Source organism: Eupeodes corollae, chromosome 1, assembly GCF_945859685.1.
Source record: "Eupeodes corollae chromosome 1, idEupCoro1.1, whole genome shotgun sequence".
NCBI lineage: Eukaryota > Metazoa > Arthropoda > Insecta > Diptera > Syrphidae > Eupeodes > Eupeodes corollae.
Genome location: NC_079147.1, coordinates 166,525,468 through 166,541,380, shown reverse-complemented (window position 1 = coordinate 166,541,380; position 15,913 = coordinate 166,525,468). Strand labels below are relative to the sequence as shown.

General features: G+C 39.8%; 2 protein-coding genes across 2 annotated transcripts in view; both read right to left on the bottom strand.

Moving 5' to 3' along the window:
- Nucleotides 1-7,990: 7,990 nt before the first annotated feature.
- LOC129946712 (relaxin receptor 1-like) lies at nucleotides 7,991-9,637 on the bottom strand. Its single transcript, XM_056056999.1, has 4 exons — nucleotides 9,492-9,637; nucleotides 8,410-9,398; nucleotides 8,161-8,337; nucleotides 7,991-8,097 (listed from the first exon to the last, which is right to left on the bottom strand). Exons 1-4 carry the CDS (start codon nucleotides 9,635-9,637, stop codon nucleotides 8,036-8,038), a joined length of 1,374 nt encoding a protein of 457 aa, XP_055912974.1. The 3' UTR covers nucleotides 7,991-8,035.
- A 2,905-nt stretch (nucleotides 9,638-12,542) lies between these two features.
- LOC129943191 (relaxin receptor 2-like) overlaps nucleotides 12,543-15,913 on the bottom strand; it is a 75,391-nt gene continuing 72,020 nt past the window's right edge. The window contains exons 9-11 of the mRNA XM_056052475.1: nucleotides 12,962-13,950; nucleotides 12,713-12,889; nucleotides 12,543-12,649 (exon numbers count right to left, since the gene is read on the bottom strand). Of these exons, the coding sequence (XP_055908450.1) occupies nucleotides 12,588-12,649; nucleotides 12,713-12,889; nucleotides 12,962-13,950 (1,228 nt within the window). The 3' untranslated portion in view covers nucleotides 12,543-12,587. The remainder of the gene's footprint in view (nucleotides 12,650-12,712; nucleotides 12,890-12,961; nucleotides 13,951-15,913) is intronic.

Here is a 15,913-nt window from a genome sequence, read left to right as displayed (position 1 = left end):
TGCCTTGAAACTCCATCTCTTTTCTTAACAATTGGATCTATCTCTTCTCTATAAAGTCCTTCTTACTGACTTACAGCAAACAAGCTGTATTAAAAACTAACAAAATCTAATTCTCGAGTTAGTCTTTTTTTCTGACGCTATTAGCACTCTTGTTCTAGAATCTAGATCAGGAATTACTAATATTGATAAATATCACACCTTCTTGGACATTTTTCTTGACTTAAGTAATCACTTTACTGAACACAGTATTCCCTTATATAATTTTGACTTCAGAAGAGCTAATTTCCAGTTGTTGTTTGAATATTTAACTATTTCTGGAATTGCTGATACTTTAGGACTTTCTAATATTGACGAATCAGTTTCAAATTTTTATAAGATCCTTAAAAATTGTTTACAAAAAATTTACCTTTAACGAAATCAAGAAATACTAACTTTAGCCAACCTTGACACGAACGAAGTGCGTTTACTGCGTAACAAAAGAAATAATACATGGAAAACTTTTCTCAAAACTCTGTCTCTAATCAACTTCCCTTTTTTATGTTGAAATTTTTAACGAAATTAAGTCTCTTTCAAATTTTGTATAATATGCTATTTATGTCACTGATATGGGCACCATTTTTTAAAGGGAATCCTAAAAAATTTTGGAAACTTGTAAACTTAAAAAAAATCAGATGGCTATCCAGTTAACTTCCCTTACAAGAACCTTTCATTAGATAAAACTGTTGTTGTAGCTGTAGCCACATCTCTGTGCTAAACACAACGGTCCTTGATCTTTTATCCGCGTTGAATGATGGCCACTCAGCCGGTCCCGAGTGATGTTATTCTTCAGATAGTATTAAAAAATTGTACCAATGCTTTAGTTGAACCCCTTATGTTCTTATTCAAACTTTCTCTAAAAACAGGCACATTTCCCAGTATATTTAAGAAGTCATTTCTAACACCAATTTCCTCCGCGGTCTTCAGAGGCAAAATCCACTGGTCCCCATGCACGATTGGGCTTTAGTTTAGAAGAACCGCAGAAGACCAGCGCCTCTTACCTTCTGAGGATTAGCGAGGAGAGTCTAGGGGCTCTCAAAAAGGCTGAATACAATCTCAGTTTTGGCATAAGGAATGTCAAAATTAAAATTCTGCAGAGTCAGGGAACAGACACCGGCAAAGCTGATGACAACGTCGAGGTTGACGATGTTATAAGCGGAGTCGAGATCCCCAGCGAGTTGCCAGGCCCCAGCTCTGCAGCTAAAAATAATTAAAAAACGCGCTGAAGGTCATTCAGATTAATCTGAAGCACTCTAAGTGCACTTCAGATAATCTGAGAGTTTTCCTTATGGAGGGAAACTTCGACATTGGCGTTATCCAAGAACCGTAGATAAACAGCCTCAAGGTGCGAGGCCTCCAAGACAACCAATACGACTTCCTTTATAAAACCGCATATCAAAAACAAGGTAATACCAGAACTTGTATTTTAGCTAAGAAACATTTAAAAGTTTTTTTATGTCCAAAATTTTAGCACTCCCGATCTGACAGTTGTCAGATTTGAAGACAAGAATACACAGGGTTTGCTGTTGGCCTCTTTTTACTCTGCCCATAATACACCATCACCTCCGGAGGAGGTGTGCAAAATCATAACCGAAGCTAACATCAAAAAGGCAAACCTTCTGATCGGAGGCGACGCAAATGCTCGGCATACCCTTTGGGGAAGTTCTGTGATCAATGAATGAGGTGAGTCCCTTTTTGATTTTTTTTATTGAAAATAATATGACCATTTGTAACAGAGCCAATACTCCCACTTTCGTCTTTCCGAGCTCGGAAAATTATGATGGATGGAAGGATGTGCTTGATGTTACTTTAGTAAACAACCGTAATTTATTAGTGGAGTAATTTGGAGAGTTTCCCCTTAGAGTTCGTTTTCGGATCACAAGTGGATTCTTTTTCAAATTAATTTCGAGTCGAAAAACCCTCCGCCTTACAGAAATCCCAAAAGAACTGACTGGACGAAATTCAGTCAAATTGCGAATTCCAAACTAAGCAACTTACCGAATCTCACTGAATCGATAGGATACCTTGAATCAAAGGTGAAAACCTTTGAAACTTCTATAAGTAAAGCTTTTAGAGTCTCTTGCCCAGTTAAATATAGACGTAAGACCCTTCCTTCTTGGTGGAATGAAGAACTGTCCAGTCTTAGGAAAATGACGAGGACAATTTTCAATATCTGCCACGAACATAAGTTTTACCAACCGTATAAGGACCCTCTTAAAATTTACAATCAAGCCCTGTCATCAGCCAAAAGACAAGGCTAGAGAGAATACTGTCAATCAATCGAAGACATAAAGGACTCCGCAAGGCTCAGCAAACTTTTATCGAAGGAACATTGTAATCCTTCATTTCTAAAAAAGCCTGATGGAACCTGGACAGCCTCTCCAGCCGAATCTCTTGAGCTACTGATGAAGACGAACTTTCCGGGTTGCGAGAGTGATAACCCCAAATCGCTTGAAACCACAGAGCTAAACGTAGCTCATGTGGAGCAAGTCAATTCCGTTATAACTAGAGAAAATATTTTGTGGGCCATCAACACTTTTTCTCCATTTAAATCCCCAGGCATGGATGGCAACTCCATGGCTGGAACAAATTTTCAAAGGATGCCTCCTTCTCAAACATGTGCCCATGTCGTGGAGACAGGTCAAAGTAGTTTTTATCCCGAAAGTGAAGGCGAGGTCACGAATCCGCGAAGGATTTCAGACCAATAAGCTTAACATCTTTTGTGCTTAAGACCTTGGAGCGCATTCTTGATTACCATATTAGAGAAATCCTAGTTGGACGACCCCTCGAAAGCTCTCAGCATGCTTATCTTAAGGGAAAATCTACGGAGACTGCCCTCCATGAGGTAGTGCGTACTGTAGAACAAACAATCCATTATAAAGAATTTACTCTTGCCACCTTCCTAGACATAGAAGGTGCTTTTAACAACCTTACCTTACCGAATCCATAGAAGAATCGAAAATGGATTATTTCCATGCTCAGTGGTAGGAAGATTCGAGCCTCTCTAGGCAATACAATCGCAACAAAACACGCGGGTAGGGGAACACCCCAGGGTGGTGTTCTTTCGCCTCTTCTATGGCTTCTGGTCATGGATAAAATTTTCGTTAAATTAGAGAGATGTGGAGTGAAGGCCTACGAGGATGATTTGGTGCTATTGATGTCAGGAAAGTACACCTCTGTGATTAGTGAAATCACGGAGTCAGCTTTGAAGAAAGTTAGCAACTGGGCCACGAGTTGTGGACTAGGAGTTAACCAAAGTAAAACTGAACTATTGCTCTTTACCACCAAAACTAAAGTACCGCCCTTCACGCTACATCGACTCAACGGTCAAATCCTATCATTGTCTTCCAGTGCAAAATATTTGGGAGTTATACTCGACCCTTAACTAAACTGGAAACTAAAAATTGAAGAACGGGTAAAGAAGGCCTGTGTTGCCTTCTACGCCTGCAGCAAAACTTTCGGCAAAAAGTGGGGACTTCAGTCGAAGATGATTTTATGGACGTACACAGCCGTAGTACGCCCTATCTTAACATATGGTTCGATTGTGTGGTGACCTGCTCTTAGCAAAGCCTATAATATCAATAAGCTAAAGAAGGTTCAGAGAACAGCTTGCGTGGGCACCACAGGGGACATGCGTAATTGCCCAACGGACGCCTTAAACGTTATTTTGGATCTTCTACCAATCGACCTTTTTATTAAATACATAGTTTTCTGCAGCGCTATTAGGCTGAAGGAATCAAATAGCTGGTTGTCAAAACCTTATGGTCACAGCAACACTACGAAATTAATTCCCTTAGATATTATCTCGGTAGACACTGACTACTGCACTCCTACTTTGAACCTTAGTAAGGGTTTTAAGGTTATTTTCCCATCCAGAGTAGATTGGGAGGATGACATCTTGTCGATAGCTTTCGACACAACCATCTTTACTGACGGCTCAAAGATGGAGTGCGGAGTTGGTTCTGGGATCTTTTCTGAGTCCCTAAATGTAGCCAAATCCTTTACGCTTGCTGACTTTGCTAGCGTTTTTCAGGCTGAACTGCTGGCAATAAGGGAGGCGTGTAAGATACTTAAACAAAACCCAAACCAAAACCGAAATGCGGCTATCTTAACAGACAGTCAGGCAGCTGTCAAAGCCATTAACTCGGCCATATCCTCATCTAAATTGATCCAGCAATGTCGCGATGAGCTTGCGAACCTGAATATTAACCTCGGTGTCACCCTGATCTGGGTTCCGGGCCATAGTGGTATCGTGGGAAATAAACGGGCTGACGAGTGGTTAACATTCCTCTTGGCGCTATGAAGGGTAAAATCTTTTCTATCTTCCAAACTGAATCAAACCGAAGGTGGAGCAATTTACCCAACTGCATTATATCTAAGAAGATATGGCCCACCTATAACAAAACCCGTACAAACGATCTTCTATGCATGCCAAGACAAGACATAGCCAGGATTGTTGCGGTTTGTACCGGACATTGGCCTATAGGAGTTCATGCAGAGAAGTTGGGTATCTCCTACAACACCTTTTGCCGTAGCTGTAGTGACCAAAAAGAAAGTGAAACTTTAATCCATTTCCTCTGCAAATGTCCTGCTTTGGCAAACACTAGAATGAAATACTTTGGAAAAGCATTCTTTCAAGAACTTGATGAGCTACCTGAGACAAAGATTAGAGACATAATCTTTTTTCTCAATGCGACAAAATGGCTATAACATAATCGCTATGAAGCTTCTCTATAAATCTATCCCTTTCAATCACAGGTCAAACGAGTTTTTGGTATCAAAACGGCGCACTACAGCGCTAATTGGATCTCAGGCTAGGTTGCCTTGAGATGGCCATTTCTACCTACCTACCTAACACCAATTTCCAAGAAAGGTAACTGGGTGGATATAACAAACTACAAAGAATCTTGGATTGCCACGGATATGACAACGGTGACGACTTCGATCATCACATTACTTCAGTATTTTTTTTTCATCTTCTTACTGCTTGAAAGACTTGGAATCAATTCTGTTGTCGGTTTTGGAGCGAGTTCACATTTTGTGAACAACATTTCTGTGCTTGTTTCATGTGTAATGCTTCAAACCATTTAAAGCTGCAGGACCAGATGGTATAATACCAGTCGAATTACAAAAGGCTTCTGATATAATTGCACCAATCCTTGAGGCAATTTTTACCAGCTGTCTTTACCTGGTCCATGTTCCCTCGGCATGGAGAGAAGTTAAAGTTGTTTTTATACCTAAAGCAGGTAAATGCTCCCAAGCCAATCCTAAAGATCTACGACCTATAAGTCTATCATCATTCCTTCTTAAGGCCCTGGAAAGATTGATTGATATCCATTTAAGGGCACGTATCGATACAAGACTTCTGTCTTCGTCTCAACATGCCTACTGTAAAGGTAAATCGGTGGAAACAGCGTTACACACTTTAGTACGCACCATCGAATATTCCCTCCCTCACAAAGAGTTCACTTTGATGGTTGCTTTCCTTGACATCGAAGGTGCCTTTAAGAACGTGGACACATCTGCAATCACATCTGCACTGACATCTCTAAATGTAGAGAGTTCGCTTCGGGAGTTAATTCATTTAATGCTTACTAGCAGAATAATTAATTCAAAACTGGGCAACTCGCAGACGATTCGGTAGTAGAGGGACACAGCAAGGTGGTGTTCTATCCCCTCTCCTCTGGAACCTAGTGGTGAATGAAATCCTAACTAGTCTGGATGCGGAGGGTTTCAGAGTGGTAGCCTATGCGGATGACGTTGCTATAGCAGTTTCAGGAAAGCATCTTAATATCCTAAAAGAACTCTTACAAAATGCCTTAGACAGACTAATACTTTGGGCTGATCGGTGTGGACTGGGTGTTAACAGACACAAAACCGATCTGGTCTTATTTTCGAGGAGATACAAAATTCCATTTGTCAACCCTCCTTATATTAAAGAATCCAATTAAAATTCTCAGACGAGGCTAAATACCTCTGTCTTGTCTTAGACAAAAAACTAAAAAAGCTATTGGTAATAAATGAGGTGTACAACCCAGAATCACACATTGGCTATACACATCGGTAATCAGACCGATTTTAACATACGGTGTGGCAGTATGGTGGACTGCTTTAGAGACAGTATAAACAGGGATAAGTTAAATAAAGTCCAACGTTCAGCCTGCCTATGTATAAGCGGATCGCTTCGCACGACCCCGTCTGCGGCACTGGACACCTTGCTCTACCTTACACCTCTTGACATATTTAGTAAACAAATAGCTGCAAGCTCTGCTATTCGCCTCAATGCTTCGTCGCAGTGAACTAACAACAACATTGGACACTCCGTAATTCTAAGGTACTTAGAATCAATTCCAAAGCACACAGACTACACCATCCCCCAACTACAATTCGACAGAAATTTCCAGATTTCTATACCTACCAGATCTTTTTGGGAGAATAGGACATTCTTGGAGGATGAGTCAATCCACTTTTACACAGATGGGTCAAAAACCAGAGAAGGGGTTGGTGGAGGTGTGTACTCTGAACGACTGAAATTAAGTCTCTCATTTCGCCTTCCCAATCATTGTAGCGTGTTCCAGGCGGAACTTTTGGCGATTAAGGAAGTCTTGTCTTGGCTCAAAGAAAACGTGATATCAACATCTGATATCCGTATTATCTCTGACAGCCAGGCCGCTATCAAATCTCTGGACTCTGTCTCTACAAACTCTATAACAGTCCATAACTGTCGATCATCTCTAATGGAGATGGCGCAACAGTTTAATATTCACCTTTGCTGGGTGCCGGGCCATAAAGACATTCCAGGTAACTGTAAGGCAGATGAACTCGCCAGGAACGGTACAGTACAGCCCATCCTACCACATTTGGCAAGTACTGGCATACCAATCGCTACTTGTAAACTGCTGCTAATGCAAGACGCTGTGAGGAGGCCAGGCACCAGGTGGACCAACATCACCACGTGTCAAGCCACAAAAAACATCTGGCCAACACTGGATTTAAAACGTTCAAGGTGCTTGCTCTCTCTAAGCAGATCGCATATAAGCTCGATAATAGGTGTCATAACCGGACACTGTCTAATAGGAAAGCACGGCACGAGACTAGGCGTATTCTCAAATGACTTTTGCAGAAGCTGTATGGACGAGGAAGAGGAAGAGGAAGAAACGGTTCTTCATCTTCTCTGCACATGCCCTGCTCTAGCTCGAAAACGCAAGAATTACCTAGGAGAATTCTTCTTTAACGATCTAAACGATCTAAATCATATCAGTATAATCAGCCTCTCACGTTTCGTAAGGGACTCTAACTGGTTCCATTGAGCTTTAGGAGGAAGCCTCAAGATTCATGTGGTATCACAATGGGCCATTAAACTGGCCTAAGCGTGTCCGTTTCCATCTTGGACAGCCACTATAACCTAACCTAACCTAATGCACCAATACTTGTCTTTCACATTTCCACATATTTATAGCAAAAGCCTTGACTTAAAGCAAGCTGATCTTTTCATCATTCAAAAAGGTGGCGTGGCTCACATATTCCGAACCCAGGAGTGTAATATATTGAGTAAACTCGAAACTTTGATTTCGAAAATGAATAATATTGAAGTGATCATTTCTTGAGGACGGCTTGCGTCCATTTGCGTGTAAGCTTTGAAAGTTCGTCTTAATAAAAGTACTGGCTCCCCCAGCAACCTTACTGCCCAGGGCTGGAATCCCTTAAGCCCTAGGGTAAATACGCCCCTGCTTGGCCGAATTGTATTTAGCTTAAACTAAATTTCGCAAAACGTTCTATTATTCAAATTTAATAAAATTAACAACTAAAAATGTAGACATGAGTTCAGTATTTTTATTAATACACATTTCTATAATATTCATCCACACATAAATACAAACATACATCTTAATTATTAATGAATAAATAAATACATTATTTTATGACTTATCTATGTGAAACCATTTATGTATATGCGTTTATATACGTAAATACATCTAAGAATAAAATATGTAGTTTTTTAAGTACTTTGAGTTCTGGTTGTATTGTACAGTAAAGGTATTCCTTTACTTTGTGTGTCATCTATAAAGAAAAGGAAATATCGACATAAGCCTAACGATTTTTCGTAACTAAAAATATATTTACCTGGATTGGATCCAGTGCCCGTAGCTGAAGCTTCCATTTTCTTGCGCGAAGTAAATTTCTGCCAACCTCGTAAAAGAATCTGTTTTCTATACTTGGGTGTTGTAAACGTATACAAAAGTGGATTAACAGCTGAGTTGAGCGGCAAAATGAATATGACTAACCAAGCGTAGGTATCATCTAGTTGTGTTTTTAAAAAAAGGACACGAATGAGCTCAATATTATAACAATTCAAAAAAAAGTTTTTCAAACCTGATATATGATATCGCACAAAAGCCCAGATCTTCATAACTATAATTGGCGCCCAACACATGACATCTGTCAGTACTATGAAGAAGAACCTTACAGCAAACTCACAATCGAGCAATGACAATGGTGTAGCTTTTCGTGTTCTACATATTGACACCATTAGAGCCGTGTACAGGACAATTATGGACATCAGAAGGAAAAAGTTAATTCCGAGAAAGATAAACGCTGAGTACTGCCATCCCAATGGATATGGCTCTTGTATGTGTAATGGGAAACAAGTTCCCGAATAGGTTCCATAAAACATAGTACTTGATCGCCAAAAAACTGCTGGTGCAATTGCCACGCCACCTCCCAATAACCATATGGAAAGTAAGGATACGAATATATTTTTCGGATTCAAACGGTGGTGGGCTCGAAACGGATGTGCAATCAATAGAAATCTCTCCAATGACATAAAGGCCAAAATCAGCATTGACACTTCAGACGATGTTACAGCTAGGACACCAATAGCAGCACATTTCCACGAACTTATCCAATCCCTAGACACCTTATGATATTGATTGCGAAAACGAAAGTCCTGAATTGCAATACTGAACAAATAGAATCCCATAAGAATGTCGGATAGGGCGAGATTTCGAATGACCATAGTTACTCCCCTATTTTCATCTCGATAGATGAATCTTCCCCAAAGTACCATTAGATTTCCAATCAAAATGATACATGCCATGATCCAAGTAGAATATCGTAGAACTGGTTTGGTCAGAAGGTCTTGAAATGAAGAAACTCCATCCGAGTTTGGTTTGCACATTCGCACTTGCAGGGTCATTGAACAAAAGTAAAATTTTTCAAACACGATATATTTGAGATTGGCGATTTCGGCAACAGCTTTGAAGTCTATATTTTGAAATGCAATTCCATCCAAATTAAGGTAGGATACATTGATACCGGTTAAAATATTAGTTGTTATTGTAAGTCCGGTATGACCAAGCCAACTGGAAAAATAAAGAAATAATTATAATTTAATCATAATCATCTTAATATATGAAAAAAGTAATCCAGAGCCAAAACTAAAGCGGCCCATAGACACCACACTTGTCTCGGTGAGCAGAAATGTGTGCTGGGGCGGACACCGATTTTCAGTGTCAGAAACGGAGCTATTAAAAACAAAAGCTTCAGATTTGTCTGTGTCAGTATCTCTATCGGTGTGAGGTGTATGGGGATGCGCACACATTAATCCACTTGCATCTAAATCGTTGCTTAATACAGTGCGTCACAAGTTGTTTCTCTTTCACAAATGTGTGCACGATTTGGTGTGTCGTACAAAGGTGTGCACACAAGTGTGGTTTCTGACGGTCGCTTAAGAAGTAATTTTGTTCATAAAGGACAAAAATGTATTTCTTATTTGATTATATATTCATAACATTTAAGAATTTTAACTGTACTCTGTTCAATTTGAATATGCAGTACAGGCCTTGTGGCAGAGCTTTTTAAAACACACTGGTGCCTGCTAATGTTTGCATTTGCAACTTAAGAAATTGCCACTGAAATATTGAAATTATGTTTTTAATATTCCATAAGACCCATAAACCCAAGACCTGTACTTTCTCCTTCTGTGAGGACATTCATTTCTGGCTTATTGGTTTTTAAAAACTAAAACCACATTTTTTAAGAGTTCACTCAACATGGAGTGAAGTAAAAGTTGTTTGTATAACCAAAGCAGGAACATGCTCCCAAGTCAACCCTAATGATTTCGTTAGTAGAGGGACACCGCAAGGTGGTGTTCTATCCCCTCTCCTCTGGAACCTAATGGTGAACGAAATCCTAACTAGTCTGGATGCGGAGGGTTTCAGAGTGATAGCCTATGCGGACGACGTTGCTATAGCAGTTTCAGGAAAGCATCTTAATATCCTAAAAGAACTTTTACAAAATGTTTTGGACAGACTAATACTTTGGGCTGATCGGTGTGAACTGGGTGTTAACCCACACAAAACCGATCTAGTCTTATTTTCGAGGAGATACAAAATTCCATTTGTCAACCCTCCTTACATTAAAAGAATCCAATTAAAATTCTCAGACGAGGCTCAGGCTAAATACCTGGGTCTTGTCTTAGACAAAAAACTAAATTGGAAACGCAACGTACAGGAAAGAGTCAAAAAAGCTCATGTAGCTCTCTTTTCTTGCAAAAAATCTATTGGTAATAAATGGGGTTTACAACCCAGAATCACGCATTATCTATACACATCGGTAATCAGACCGATTTTAACGTACGGTGTGGCAGTATGGTGGACTGCTTTAGAGAAAGGTATAAACAGGGATAAGTTAAATAAAGTATAACGTTCAGCCTGCCTATGTATAAGCGGATCGCTTCGCACGACCCCGTCTGCGGCACTGGACACCTTGCTCTACCTTACACCTCTTGACATATTTAGTAAACAAATAGCTGCAAGCTCTGCTATTCGCCTCAATGCTTCGTCGCAGTGAACTAACAACAACATTGGACACTCCGTAATTCTAAGGTACTTAGAATCAATTCCAAAGCACACAGACTACACCATCCCCCAACTACAATTCGACAGAAATTTCCAGATTTCTATACCTACCAGATCTTTTTGGGAGAATAGGACATTCTTGGAGGATGAGTCAATCCACTTTTACACAGATGGGTCAAAAACCAGAGAAGGGGTTGGTGGAGGTGTGTACTCTGAACGACTGAAATTAAGTCTCTCATTTCGCCTTCCCAATCATTGTAGCGTGTTCCAGGCGGAACTTTTGGCGATTAAGGAAGTCTTGTCTTGGCTCAAAGAAAACGTGATATCAACATCTGATATCCGTATTATCTCTGACAGCCAGGCCGCTATCAAATCTCTGGACTCTGTCTCTACAAACTCTATAACAGTCCATAACTGTCGATCATCTCTAATGGAGATGGCGCAACAGTTTAATATTCACCTTTGCTGGGTGCCGGGCCATAAAGACATTCCAGGTAACTGTAAGGCAGATGAACTCGCCAGGAACGGTACAGTACAGCCCATCCTACCACATTTGGCAAGTACTGGCATACCAATCGCTACTTGTAAACTGCTGCTAATGCAAGACGCTGTGAGGAGGCCAGGCACCAGGTGGACCAACATCACCACGTGTCAAGCCACAAAAAACATCTGGCCAACACTGGATTTAAAACGTTCAAGGTGCTTGCTCTCTCTAAGCAGATCGCATATAAGCTCGATAATAGGTGTCATAACCGGACACTGTCTAATAGGAAAGCACGGCACGAGACTAGGCGTATTCTCAAATGACTTTTGCAGAAGCTGTATGGACGAGGAAGAGGAAGAGGAAGAAACGGTTCTTCATCTTCTCTGCACATGCCCTGCTCTAGCTCGAAAACGCAAGAATTACCTAGGAGAATTCTTCTTTAACGATCTAAACGATCTAAATCATATCAGTATAATCAGCCTCTCACGTTTCGTAAGGGACTCTAACTGGTTCCATTGAGCTTTAGGAGGAAGCCTCAAGATTCATGTGGTATCACAATGGGCCATTAAACTGGCCTAAGCGTGTCCGTTTCCATCTTGGACAGCCACTATAACCTAACCTAACCTAATGCACCAATACTTGTCTTTCACATTTCCACATATTTATAGCAAAAGCCTTGACTTAAAGCAAGCTGATCTTTTCATCATTCAAAAAGGTGGCGTGGCTCACATATTCCGAACCCAGGAGTGTAATATATTGAGTAAACTCGAAACTTTGATTTCGAAAATGAATAATATTGAAGTGATCATTTCTTGAGGACGGCTTGCGTCCATTTGCGTGTAAGCTTTGAAAGTTCGTCTTAATAAAAGTACTGGCTCCCCCAGCAACCTTACTGCCCAGGGCTGGAATCCCTTAAGCCCTAGGGTAAATACGCCCCTGCTTGGCCGAATTGTATTTAGCTTAAACTAAATTTCGCAAAACGTTCTATTATTCAAATTTAATAAAATTAACAACTAAAAATGTAGACATGAGTTCAGTATTTTTATTAATACACATTTCTATAATATTCATCCACACATAAATACAAACATACATCTTAATTATTAATGAATAAATAAATACATTATTTTATGACTTATCTATGTGAAACCATTTATGTATATGCGTTTATATACGTAAATACATCTAAGAATAAAATATGTAGTTTTTTAAGTACTTTGAGTTCTGGTTGTATTGTACAGTAAAGGTATTCCTTTACTTTGTGTGTCATCTATAAAGAAAAGGAAATATCGACATAAGCCTAACGATTTTTCGTAACTAAAAATATATTTACCTGGATTGGATCCAGTGCCCGTAGCTGAAGCTTCCATTTTCTTGCGCGAAGTAAATTTCTGCCAACCTCGTAAAAGAATCTGTTTTCTATACTTGGGTGTTGTAAACGTATACAAAAGTGGATTAACAGCTGAGTTGAGCGGCAAAATGAATATGACTAACCAAGCGTAGGTATCATCTAGTTGTGTTTTTAAAAAAAGGACACGAATGAGCTCAATATTATAACAATTCAAAAAAAAGTTTTTCAAACCTGATATATGATATCGCACAAAAGCCCAGATCTTCATAACTATAATTGGCGCCCAACACATGACATCTGTCAGTACTATGAAGAAGAACCTTACAGCAAACTCACAATCGAGCAATGACAATGGTGTAGCTTTTCGTGTTCTACATATTGACACCATTAGAGCCGTGTACAGGACAATTATGGACATCAGAAGGAAAAAGTTAATTCCGAGAAAGATAAACGCTGAGTACTGCCATCCCAATGGATATGGCTCTTGTATGTGTAATGGAAAACAAGTTCCCGAATAGGTTCCATAAAACATAGTACTTGATCGCCAAAAAACTGCTGGTGCAATTGCCACGCCACCTCCCAATAACCATATGGAAAGTAAGGATACGAATATATTTTTCGGATTCAAACGGTGGTGGGCTCGAAACGGATGTGCAATCAATAGAAATCTCTCCAATGACATAAAGGCCAAAATCAGCATTGACACTTCAGACGATGTTACAGCTAGGACACCAATAGCAGCACATTTCCACGAACTTATCCAATCCCTAGACACCTTATGATATTGATTGCGAAAACGAAAGTCCTGAATTGCAATACTGAACAAATAGAATCCCATAAGAATGTCGGATAGGGCGAGATTTCGAATGACCATAGTTACTCCCCTATTTTCATCTCGATAGATGAATCTTCCCCAAAGTACCATTAGATTTCCAATCAAAATGATACATGCCATGATCCAAGTAGAATATCGTAGAACTGGTTTGGTCAGAAGGTCTTGAAATGAAGAAACTCCATCCGAGTTTGGTTTGCACATTCGCACTTGCAGGGTCATTGAACAAAAGTAAAATTTTTCAAACACGATATATTTGAGATTGGCGATTTCGGCAACAGCTTTGAAGTCTATATTTTGAAATGCAATTCCATCCAAATTAAGGTAGGATACATTGATACCGGTTAAAATATTAGTTGTTATTGTAAGTCCGGTATGACCAAGCCAACTGGAAAAATAAAGAAATAATTATAATTTAATCATAATCATCTTAATATATGAAAAAAGTAATCCAGAGCCAAAACTAAAGCGGCCCATAGACACCACACTTGTCTCGGTGAGCAGAAATGTGTGCTGGGGCGGACACCGATTTTCAGTGTCAGAAACGGAGCTATTAAAAACAAAAGCTTCAGATTTGTCTGTGTCAGTATCTCTATCGGTGTGAGGTGTATGGGGATGCGCACACATTAATCCACTTGCATCTAAATCGTTGCTTAATACAGTGCGTCACAAGTTGTTTCTCTTTCACAAATGTGTGCACGATTTGGTGTGTCGTACAAAGGTGTGCACACAAGTGTGGTTTCTGACGGTCGCTTAAGAAGTAATTTTGTTCATAAAGGACAAAAATGTATTTCTTATTTGATTATATATTCATAACATTTAAGAATTTTAACTGTACTCTGTTCAATTTGAATATGCAGTACAGGCCTTGTGGCAGAGCTTTTTAAAACACACTGGTGCCTGCTAATGTTTGCATTTGCAACTTAAGAAATTGCCACTGAAATATTGAAATTATGTTTTTAATATTCCATAAGACCCATAAACCCAAGACCTGTACTTTCTCCTTCTGTGAGGACATTCATTTCTGGCTTATTGGTTTTTAAAAACTAAAACCACATTTTTTAAGAGTTCACTCAACATGGAGTGAAGTAAAAGTTGTTTGTATAACCAAAGCAGGAACATGCTCCCAAGTCAACCCTAATGATTTCGTTAGTAGAGAGACACCGCAAGGTGGTGTTCTATCCCCTCTCCTCTGGAACCTAATGGTGAACGAAATCCTAACTAGTCTGGATGCGGAGGGTTTCAGAGTGATAGCCTATGCGGACGACGTTGCTATAGCAGTTTCAGGAAAGCATCTTAATATCCTAAAAGAACTTTTACAAAATGTTTTGGACAGACTAATACTTTGGGCTGATCGGTGTGAACTGGGTGTTAACCCACACAAAACCGATCTAGTCTTATTTTCGAGGAGATACAAAATTCCATTTGTCAACCCTCCTTACATTAAAAGAATCCAATTAAAATTCTCAGACGAGGCTCAGGCTAAATACCTGGGTCTTGTCTTAGACAAAAAACTAAATTGGAAACGCAACGTACAGGAAAGAGTCAAAAAAGCTCATGTAGCTCTCTTTTCTTGCAAAAAATCTATTGGTAATAAATGGGGTTTACAACCCAGAATCACGCATTATCTATACACATCGGTAATCAGACCGATTTTAACGTACGGTGTGGCAGTATGGTGGACTGCTTTAGAGAAAGGTATAAACAGGGATAAGTTAAATAAAGTATAACGTTCAGCCTGCCTATGTATAAGCGGATCGCTTCGCACGACCCCGTCTGCGGCACTGGACACCTTGCTCTACCTTACACCTCTTGACATATTTAGTAAACAAATAGCTGCAAGCTCTGCTATTCGCCTCAATGCTTCGTCGCAGTGAACTAACAACAACATTGGACACTCCGTAATTCTAAGGTACTTAGAATCAATTCCAAAGCACACAGACTACACCATCCTACAACTACAATTCGACAGAAATTTCCAGATTTCTATACCTACCAGATCTTTTTGGGAGAATAGGACATTCTTGGAGGATGAGTCAATCCACTTTTACACAGATGGGTCAAAAACCAGAGAAGGGGTTGGTGGAGGTGTGTACTCTGAACGACTGAAATTAAGTCTCTCATTTCGCCTTCCCAATCATTGTAGCGTGTTCCAGGCGGAACTTTTGGCGATTAAGGAAGTCTTGTCTTGGCTCAAAGAAAACGTGATATCAACATCTGATATCCGTATTATCTCTGACAGCCAGGCCGCTATCAAATCTCTGGACTCTGTCTCTACAAACTCTATAACAGTCCATAACTGTCGATCATCTCTAATGGAGATGGCGCAACAGTTTAATATTCACCTTTGC

Coding starts and splice junctions, on each gene's coding strand:
- LOC129946712 (XM_056056999.1), bottom strand. CDS start 9,637: ATGTGTGCGCATCCCCATACACCTCACACCGATAGAGATACTGACACA. Junction 9,399..9,491: donor CTCACCGAGACAAGTGTGGT/GTCTATGGGCCG, acceptor TTATTTTTCCAG/TTGGCTTGGTCATACCGGAC. Junction 8,338..8,409: donor TGTGCGATATCATATATCAG/GTTTGAAAAACT, acceptor AAACACAACTAG/ATGATACCTACGCTTGGTTA.